The sequence below is a fragment of the Anopheles bellator genome, chromosome 1 (genome assembly GCF_943735745.2).
Source record: "Anopheles bellator chromosome 1, idAnoBellAS_SP24_06.2, whole genome shotgun sequence".
In the NCBI taxonomy this organism is placed as follows: Eukaryota; Metazoa; Arthropoda; class Insecta; order Diptera; family Culicidae; genus Anopheles; species Anopheles bellator.
This window is the reverse complement of record NC_071285.1, coordinates 56,235,403-56,244,385: the sequence shown is the minus strand read 5'-3', so window position 1 is coordinate 56,244,385 and position 8,983 is coordinate 56,235,403. Positions and strand designations below refer to the sequence as shown.

General features: G+C 52.0%; 3 protein-coding genes across 4 annotated transcripts in view; 1 reads left to right on the top strand and 2 right to left on the bottom strand.

Annotated features, from left to right (window-relative positions):
* Positions 1 to 159: 159 nt before the first annotated feature.
* On the bottom strand, positions 160 to 2,689 carry LOC131216139 (N6-adenosine-methyltransferase MT-A70-like protein). Its single transcript, XM_058210553.1, has 3 exons — positions 2,473 to 2,689; positions 430 to 2,143; positions 160 to 350 (listed from the first exon to the last, which is right to left on the bottom strand). Exons 1-3 carry the CDS (start codon positions 2,687 to 2,689, stop codon positions 236 to 238), a joined length of 2,046 nt encoding a protein of 681 aa, XP_058066536.1. The 3' UTR covers positions 160 to 235.
* Positions 2,690 to 3,035: 346 nt separating this feature from the next.
* LOC131206722 (activin receptor type-1) lies at positions 3,036 to 6,875 on the bottom strand. 2 transcript variants are annotated; one of them, XM_058199391.1, is made up of 10 exons: positions 6,806 to 6,875; positions 6,040 to 6,151; positions 5,832 to 5,867; positions 5,290 to 5,591; positions 4,989 to 5,215; positions 4,710 to 4,924; positions 4,421 to 4,643; positions 4,168 to 4,355; positions 3,868 to 4,093; positions 3,036 to 3,790 (listed from the first exon to the last, which is right to left on the bottom strand). In XM_058199391.1, exons 1-10 carry the CDS (start codon positions 6,858 to 6,860, stop codon positions 3,638 to 3,640), a joined length of 1,737 nt encoding a protein of 578 aa, XP_058055374.1. In that variant the 5' UTR covers positions 6,861 to 6,875; the 3' UTR covers positions 3,036 to 3,637. The 2 variants fall into 2 exon arrangements, with proteins under 2 accessions (XP_058055374.1, XP_058055376.1); XM_058199393.1 differs by lacking the exon at positions 5,832 to 5,867.
* A 347-nt stretch (positions 6,876 to 7,222) lies between these two features.
* LOC131205768 (mitochondrial intermediate peptidase) overlaps positions 7,223 to 8,983 on the top strand; it is a 2,573-nt gene continuing 812 nt past the window's right edge. The window contains exons 1-3 of the mRNA XM_058198018.1: positions 7,223 to 7,423; positions 7,493 to 8,022; positions 8,093 to 8,983. The exon at positions 8,093 to 8,983 is cut by the window's right edge and continues 812 nt beyond it. Of these exons, the coding sequence (XP_058054001.1) occupies positions 7,295 to 7,423; positions 7,493 to 8,022; positions 8,093 to 8,983 (1,550 nt within the window). The 5' untranslated portion in view covers positions 7,223 to 7,294. The remainder of the gene's footprint in view (positions 7,424 to 7,492; positions 8,023 to 8,092) is intronic.

Genomic DNA, 8,983 nt, shown 5'->3' with positions numbered 1-8,983 from the left:
GAGGTGGGCTTGATTAGGTTTTCCTTTCGTTTGATTGATTAATCCATGCCGGGGCGCGGACGTACTGGTTCGGATACTCGTAACACACAGGCAGCACAGAATCCTTGCATACGCCCGTCTTTCATAAGCCTTGATCGTGTATTGCTTTTATTTCATTCGATTTCATTCGTCTGGCGAAGGCCACGTAACAGCCTGATACCCAGTTCCCTGCGTTTAGGGATTCCCTTGCGTGCGTTTAGGGATTCTTTCCCGGGGTCATACAGTTACCGTCGGGGTACCGCTTTTGAAACGAGCTTATTAGTTCCGGGTCCACCAGTCGGATTCCGTCGAGCTGATTGCCTAGCGTTATCCTGCAAGAGACGGAATCAGAGAAAACATTAGCTGCTCGCTACCCCTCTATCTCTCTGATTACGAGACAACAATTCCTACCAATTGGGCTGCACGTTGTGCGGACGGCCAAACAGTTCAATTTTGCGCGTTCCCGGGCTTAACCGTTCGATGATGCCGTAAATTTCGTCCGGTTTGTGGCTCGTGGCCCGCACCTCGGCTACAATTACATCACAGTCGAGTCCACGGTTCAGATTGGGCGGGTTGCCCTTCATCCCCACCAGGCAGTGCTCTTTGCCGTGGTTCAACCAGTGCCCCGTGCGCCCGGTGCGGATGATCCGCTGCAGCTGGTTTGTTTTCACCCATATCAGCTCGTCGACCCGCTCGTAACCCCACAGCTTCAAACACTCGCGTCCTAGTTCCATGGCCCGCCCGGTCACCCACAGGAAGATCAGTCCATCGTCCTGTAGCGCTGGTACGCCCAGCTGACGCATCTCGTCATCCGACATCGTACCGTACGGCAGCTCCATGTGAATGTCCCAGGGCGGGTCGGCCATTACTACTGCAAACTTGCCCAGTACCGTCATATCAAGGTACCGCAGATCGCACTGGATCCACTGCGGTGGATAGAGCGTGGCGCACGGATCCGTGATAGGCCGTTTGGCACCGACATGCGCTTCGTCCTCGTCGCCATCGGGTGTTTCAAACTTTACGGGCACCTGGCTGGCCGGCGTATGGCCCACGTACGTGTCGACTTCGTAGTGCACGTACTTGCACGTGTCCATGTGGAAGCAGGTGTTGAGGAAGCTGCAATCGCCCAGCGTTTCGTCCGTGTGGTTCTGGATGATCTTTTTGAAGTGCAGCTTGTTGCACTGGTACTTTGCCTTCTCGGTCAGCCCCACCACCGGGCTGTGCTCGGGTGACTCCACCGGATCAAGAAGTTCTTTTTTCACGTCCTCACTACTGACACTACTTTCGGTGCCATTTTTACTTTGTTCATCCCTGCTAACTATCGCGCCATCATCTCCGTCGTGTTCTTTCTTGACGACAACGCCGCCAACAACGCCGCCGTCGCGGCTATCGTCCTTGTCGTCGTCTTTGTCGTAATCGCTTCCCCCCTTGTTCTTGTCGTTTGGCACCGGCGACGATGACGACTCGTTGGCGTAGAGCGTTTCGAGCGACCGAATGCACTCGATGCGCGTCCCGTGCGGGCAGAATTCCATCACCTGGGCACCGCCCTGAGATTTAAACTTCTCCGCCAACGAGCGCTCCTTCGCCGTTGGTTTGGACAGCAGTTCCAGGATTTCTTCACCCACCTTTTTGCTCTGCTTTTCGCGCGTCGACGGCAGTGACAGCAGGGACATAATATCGGAAGCTTGGCATGAGGCGGACGACCCGGACGAGTCCACTGCATTCCCCCTCCGATGGGTGTCCTCTTTGCTGTTCGCACCCGTGCGAGCCACCTTGCCACCGAGTTCCTCCTCTTTCGCACCGAGTGGCGCTTTTCGTTTGTTCGGTTCCCGCCCGGCTGCCATCGGTGCACGGTTCATGCCCATATCATCGTACAGGACCTGCAGGTTGGCGTGCTCGACCGAGATCACCTCGTAACCGACCGTTCCGCCGATGCTGACCTCCTTTATGTTGACCAAACTCTGACCGGCCAGCTTGTGGAGGTAGTAGGACACGGAATCGCGCAGCACCGACTTTTGGATAAACTTTTCCACACGCTCCGTGATCTGCGCCGAGTTGGTGGGTAATATCAACGTTCGGTCCGCCAGCACCTGCACCAAACATTTCTCCACCTCGGCATCGATGTCTGTCCGGAAGCAGAAAAGCGAAAGGCGGCCACATTTAGAACAACATGTTAGGCTGGGATCAGTATGTGAAACAAGAAGCAAAACGAAGCGAAACAAGCAAAAACAACACAGTAGAGGCCAAAGCAATCCGAGCAAACATGTTGATTTGTGTACATGTTGGAAGATGTGTTTCTACGCGAGATAACGGTGTTGGTTTGTGTGCGTGCATGGATTAATAGCAAAAAAAAGGACAGCAAAAAGAAAGGGCACTAAACAATCCAAGACCACAATCGGGTTCCGCCGGCACCGGACGGCCGGAGCCCGACTTAACACACATCATTACCCGCACCATTTCCTTGTTCCAGTTTGATTGTAGTTAGAAGAAGTTTACCCTTGTCCTCGCCCAGCAGGCTGCCCGATTCCAGTTTGATCAGACTCACGACGCCGCCCGGTCCCGGGCTGTTATTGCCGAGCAAATCTTGCCGTTCCTTTTTGCGTTTCTCCAGCTTCTCGCGCAAGCTGTTGCGCTTCACTTTGACGGCCTGAATTTCCTCCCATGAGGACATTTTTGAATTCCTATTGGGGACACTCTACACGATGCACGCGCTCAGGGTGCAATCGGGAAATTGTTCCAATGCAATAAACAACAAAACAGTGCGCGTCCTGACTCTGACAGAGGCAACCACGAAAACAAACGAAATCGCAGTACACTTTTTGACAGTATGGAAACACACTGCCCTTTGGAAACGTTCTGCGTCGTGTTTGGATCAAGATCGATAGACACATATCGGTTGGTTTTGAGGTTTTCGGCTTCAGCTTCGATCGAAAGAAGTTCTATGTAAATTCATTGAATATTTCATTGAACAATGAAAACACCGGTTAACTATAAACTATCATGTATTATCTCTTCCACAGCTCTATCGAATAAGAATAGAGTCGAATCTCGTACCGTCCGTTACATTCTGTCCTTACAAATATACTCATGCTCTACAAAATAAAAGAGGGATACGTAGTCTTTAGTAGCTTTAGTTTCCAGTAATAAAAAACTAATTTCATATGAGAAGTTACCTATTTACAGTCGCACCAAACGCAAACGGGCGCGTGCAACGTGTGGATCGCACTAGCGTACGAAACGAAGGGAGCAGTCACTTGCTTAATGGCACTTTGGCAAGTTAAATTAATGTTTTAAATACGTCCGTGCCGATGGCACGGTAAGGTCTCTTGCCGTTATGCATCCCGTTCCTACATTTTAACGTGGTGACGAACACAAAACCTCCCTAGCGTGGCACCTTATTATATGGGAAAGGCCAATGGATTCACACGGCTTGCGGTCCAAATAAAATGGGCTGCACTACACCAGACTACCAGACACAAGAGACCTGAACCACATGGCCGGCCGGCCGTGCTCGTGATTAACTCATCTAGTGGTTGGAATCACTATCTACATCATATGGTCGCAATACGCGCTTGCTAGGTTAGAGCTTACACTTCGGCGCCAAACTTCGGTTCGGCCATCACACGATAAATTCACCGTCTGGAGTTATTTTAATCGTCTCATCCGAACTGGCCAGCTTCAGCAGAGTCTTTTTGATACGCAACGCTGGCAGCCGTACGTTGGGGTTCGTGTGCCAACATTCGCGCATCAATTTGGACATACCATTTAGGATCTGTGAAGGACAACGAGAAAAAAAAATGAATAAAGTGTTCAAAGTAGGAGTGCACTAAAAGCAAAAACCCAGCTCACCGGATCGGAGGTCCATCGGTTCGGCACGGACGGCCGATAGTTATCGATGCACACAACCTTGCGCATCTCCTCGAAACTCGGATCCGATGAAACGTAATCGTAGTACGGCACCTTGTACTCTTCGGCGATACCGCAGGAAATTGTGCGCCGACAAACTTCCCACAGGATGAGCCCGATCGCGTAGATGTCGGCCTTCCGCAGTGCATCGAAACAATCCATGTTGATGCTATTATTAAAGGGATGCAGACATTGAATCGATTGACAACGATAGTGGGAAGTTTGCACAATTCGGCGAGGTACCTTTCATCGAGCACCTCCGGTGCCATGTAGCGCTTCGTTCCGACTCGGGCCGTGTTACCGATATCGATCTTGTTCGTCGTCTGACTGTGCATCACGGCCAACCCAAAGTCAGCAATCACGCACGTCCCGTTGGCTCGAATGAGAATGTTCTTCGTTTTCAGATCCCGATGCGCAATGGCCGGTTTACCCTGTGGAACAAACGAATCCGTTTGAAACTCATCTTCCTACAATCATCAGGCCATCGGCTTGTTACCTCAGTTCCGAAAATTTCCGTGTGGAGATGTACCAAACCGTTCGAGATGGAAAGGCAAACGGTGATCATCTGGTGCGTTGTGATGGCCGTACGATTGAGATAGTCGTATAGCGATCCTTGTGGGTAGTAGTGCGTAATGAGCCACAATTGGGTGCAAGAGTTTCGCGATGTCATGTCGGACCCAACGTAGCCCAGAATGTTCTCGTGGCGGAGCAGAACGGTGCTAGAAAAAGGGCACGGAAAGTTAGTACCAGATGACATACCGTCACCGTCAGTCCCCTCCACATACCCGTAAATTTCGGTCTCCCTCTTCCAGGAATCTTCGTCGCGGCTGAAGAATATTTTCACGGCCACGCTTTCGCCGTGCCATATGCCTCGCCATACCTCACCGTACCGACCGCGACCGATACATTCGCACAGTGAAACCTGCTTGGCGAGTGTTCGCTGTATGAGCAGCGGCAAGCCACTGCCCGACCCGGACGTTACCGAGTGTTGTAGGTATTCCTACGATCAAGGGTATTTGTTTAGTGGCATACTTTGCGTCCACATCGTGCGCATCTCTACTCACTCGCAGCGTACTATCGCCGGCACTGGTTGCCCGTAGGACGTCATCGTTAGTGTAGTACGTTTCCGGATCGTACTTGGTGCGGCTCGCGTTCATGCGCTTCTGGTGTCGCCGGCGTATACAGTAGAAAAACGAAACGGCCAATACTAGTACCGTTATAAATGGTAGCAGCACAGCTGCCACCATTTTTGCCACCAAAGGATCATCATCGGAATCATCGGTATTAGTCACTGTAAACAGAAACACAGCCAGTCCCATCACAAATATTCCTTCGTGGTGGTTTCTGCGGGCGCCACGAACTTACCCTTCATCGGCGGTAGCTCCGGAAACGATCCATCGTTACAGTAATCACCTACGCAACACTCTATATTGTACATCCCGGCAGCGGTCACATGGCGTTTCTTGGGTCCACCACTGTTGCCCTTCTGGTTCTGGTTGCAGTACAGTGGCAACTGATCGTGTTCGGTGGTGCAGCCTCGTTGCACATTTTCGTTCCCTTCTGGATCGCGGGTCCGTGATTTCCAGCACTGCACCGCGTTCTGGCAGTAGTGCTCATGGATCTTCGTGTCAACGCAGTCCGGTGGTTCACACGAATAGCACTTGTACCTACAAAAAACCGCAAGAAACGGCGATCAAATGGGGCCGCGCTTAGTACGTCTCAACCTGTCCCTTGTCGGGACGATGCCAAAGCTTGGAAAACGGAAGTTCAAAACATAACCGACAAAAGTGCACCGCAAAGAAACATGAGATAAAACGCCGAACACAAACGCAAAGAACTGATGGTGAGTGTTTAAGAAAAAGTTAAATAAAAAGTGACAATATAGTTTGTTTAACAACCACGTTTACCTCCGTCTCATACGTCTTTTGGACTTTGCGTGTCTTCTGCGGGATTTTCGTACATTGTTTTGGTCAATATTGTGAAAATGGTTCCAGACCAACCAGAAGATAGAAAGATAGAGTTTGTTAGCGATCGGACGGCTCGAGTGCCCCGATGAAGGCCAGAATTGGATCCTTTTCTACTTTCTATCGCACAGCGCACAGCGTCCCAACTTACCGGGGATGCGCCAGAATGGCATTCTGTATCGGCAGATTGCGGTTTGCGTGCGATGTTTCTATCTCCATATCCGTATCATCCGTTTCGTCCAACAGCTTCCCATCGAGATCGCCTTCGAGTCCGAAGGAGAAAGAATGAAGCACAGAAATATTATTATTGCAATTTTGTGAACCAAACCCGACTCATTAAGCCTTCCGCCGCCGCGTCCATCGCCATCGGTCCCAGAAGGCTCGTCTCAGGTAATTGGCTCAACAGCTTAATGCGCTTCGCGCACCGCGAGCGCTTATGGTTCCGAATTCTTGTGTGGCGCCGCAGACTGTCGCGACACACTGGAGTCATGTCTGGCTCATAAGACGCTCGCGATCACGCGCAAGGCGATCGTTCTGTGGTTTGCTTTCACACTTCTTCTTCTACGCTGCTTGACGCGTTCTTAGCGTACGGCGCGGCCCGCAGAAGGCACTGTATCGGTGCTTTTCCTGTCCACCACGGGATGGCCAAGATTGCCCACTGGGGGGACAGTTGTTGATCACGAAAAGGCACTTTGAAACACTCGATTCGATGGATGGACAAAACGAAAACTGACGAACTCCCATGCGCGTTACCGTCTCTATTATGGTACGGAAGCGTTCTATCGCGGAGTAAGGACAGGGTCGCTTGCTGGATTCCCGTGCAAACCAACCAAACGACCCATGGATCGGACCAATTTGTATTGTCCTTTGAGCAGGATAACAATGAGCCACCGCGGGAAACAGTAACCATACACTACCTTTGCAGATATTGAACGTTAGAACAAAAATTAGCAGCAGCCGTGTTAACGCCATGTTAGCTTGATTTCTTTCACTTCAGCCTTTTGGACTATTCGATTGTTGCTTTGATTGAAGTGCAAAATGCCAAGCATCAGCGCGCTCTGTTTATAGTCCCGGGTTGGCGTCGCCAGTCCCTGGACGAACCGCGTAACGGAAACTTTATTCGAAGAACAAGGACGGAGCACGTTCGTAATTGATCTTTACTATTGTAGTAATGCTCGAGAACTAAGCCGTGGCGTCGTTTCGTGGGTCTTTTCACTTTTTCAAACAGTTTATTCGATTTCCGCTGGCGATATCTCGAAACCATGACAGCTGTTGGGTCGCTCGCGGTGTTTGTTTTGAAACAGGGACTGGGTCCTTTACGCGATCATAACACACTTCGTCCTGCCACAAGTTCGCTGCACCGACAATTACAACAGCAGGCAGGTGTCCCCGTGCCCCGTGGCAGCATGTTACGTAGGATAAATCCGATTCCGTTCGTCCTCCGACCGTACCGTACGGTCAGCACTTGGTCACCACTGACGACGGCGTTCAACACGCGGCCAGAGAAGCGCATCAATTTTACGCGCAATGAAGTGGTTTGTTGATGATCGTGAACAACCCGATAAAAGACCCACTGGTTCACCTCCTTTTCCGCACCTTTCCAGGGCCTGTTCGGAGTATCGGAGCTTACGTCTTACGAGGGGTTCTATGCGCTCAAAGAGAAGGCCATACTCAAAACGGATGAGCTCATCGATGAGGCCACCTCGGCGGATCGGGCCCGCAAAATGGTCACGATCTTTGACGAACTGTCCGACACGCTCTGCAAGGTGGCCGATATGTCCGAGTTTATCCGACTGGCCCACCCGGCAGCAAACTTTTGTCACGCCGCCGAAGACGCCTGCATTTCCATCAGTGGGATCGTGGAAAAACTCAACACGCACAAGCCACTGTACCGTGCACTGAAGGCGGTGGTCGACGGTGGTGATCGGATGGAAACCAGTGATGTGGACAAGCACGTGGCCAGTCTGTTTCTGTTCGATTTCGAACAGTGTGGCATCCACTTGCGGGAAGCGGATCGACAGCGCGTTGTGTACCTGAACGATTGCATCCTGCAGCTCGGCCAACGCTTCATGGCCGGGGCGGTACATCCGAGACGCATCTCGAAAAACGTTCTCCCGGAAGCCATTCGCCCATTGTGAGTGCTGCAGATAGTTGTGCACCGTATTGACTGCACGATTCAAGGTGCCGCTTTGTTTCTTTTGTAGCTTCTCGGCGGACGGAGAAAATATTCTGGTATCCGGCCTGTATGCCGATTCGGCCAACTGTATGGCCCGCGAGGCAGCCTACCGGCTGTTTCTCTATCCGGACGCACAGCAAGAGCATCTGCTGTCGGAAATGTTGAAAGCCCGCCAACAGTTGGCCACCGTGTGTGGCTTCCCAACGTACGCCCATCGGGCCCTGAAAGCTAGCACGATGGAAACGCCCGAGATGGTGGGCGAGTTTCTGCAAACCCTCAACGAACAGTTGCGGCCGCGAGCCGAGAAGGATTTCGAAGTGATGCGCAAGATGAAGGCCGCTGAAAGTCCCGCCATAAGCAGCAATCCAACATCCGGTGCGCTGGCACCGTGGGATACACCGTACTTTACGTCCTCACTGAAGCGCACCTATCTGCAGGCCAATGCGTCCGAGTTTTCGCCCTACTTCAGCTTGGGCGCGTGTATGGAAGGGCTCAACCTGCTGACGAATGCCCTGTTCGGCATCACGCTGCGCAACACGGAGATGGAAGCAGGTGAATCGTGGTCACACGACATCTACAAGCTGGCGGTAATGCACGAGGCCGAAGGTCTGCTGGGTTACATTTACTGCGATCTGTTTGAGCGCCAGGGCAAACCGAACCAGGACTGCCATTTTACGATCCAGGGAGGAAAGGTGCTACCCGACGGTAGCTATCAGCATCCGATCGTGGTCGTTATGCTGAACCTGGCGCAACCGCGCTGGTCCGGACCGACCCTCCTCACGCCCTCGATGGTGGACAATCTGTTCCACGAGATGGGTCACGCGATGCACTCGATGCTCGCGCGTACCGAGTATCAGCACGTGACCGGTACCCGGTGCAGCACTGACTTTGCCGAGGTCCCGTCCGTGCTGATGGAATA

Excerpts from the sequence above, each read along its gene's own strand:
- LOC131206722 (XM_058199391.1), bottom strand. The coding sequence starts at position 6,860 with ATGGCGTTAACACGGCTGCTGCTAATTTTTGTTCTAACGTTCAATATC. Across the intron at positions 5,216-5,289 it reads GGAGCTACCGCCGATGAAGG|TGACTAATACCGATGATTCC; the intron begins GTAAGTTCGTGG and ends TTCTGTTTACAG. Across the intron at positions 4,925-4,988 it reads CCGGCGATAGTACGCTGCGA|GAATACCTACAACACTCGGT; the intron begins GTGAGTAGAGAT and ends CCTTGATCGTAG.
- LOC131216139 (XM_058210553.1), bottom strand. The coding sequence starts at position 2,689 with ATGTCCTCATGGGAGGAAATTCAGGCCGTCAAAGTGAAGCGCAACAGC. Across the intron at positions 2,144-2,472 it reads CAAACTGGAACAAGGAAATG|ACATCGATGCCGAGGTGGAG; the intron begins GTGCGGGTAATG and ends GCTTCCGGACAG. Across the intron at positions 351-429 it reads CACAACGTGCAGCCCAATTG|GATAACGCTAGGCAATCAGC; the intron begins GTAGGAATTGTT and ends CGTCTCTTGCAG.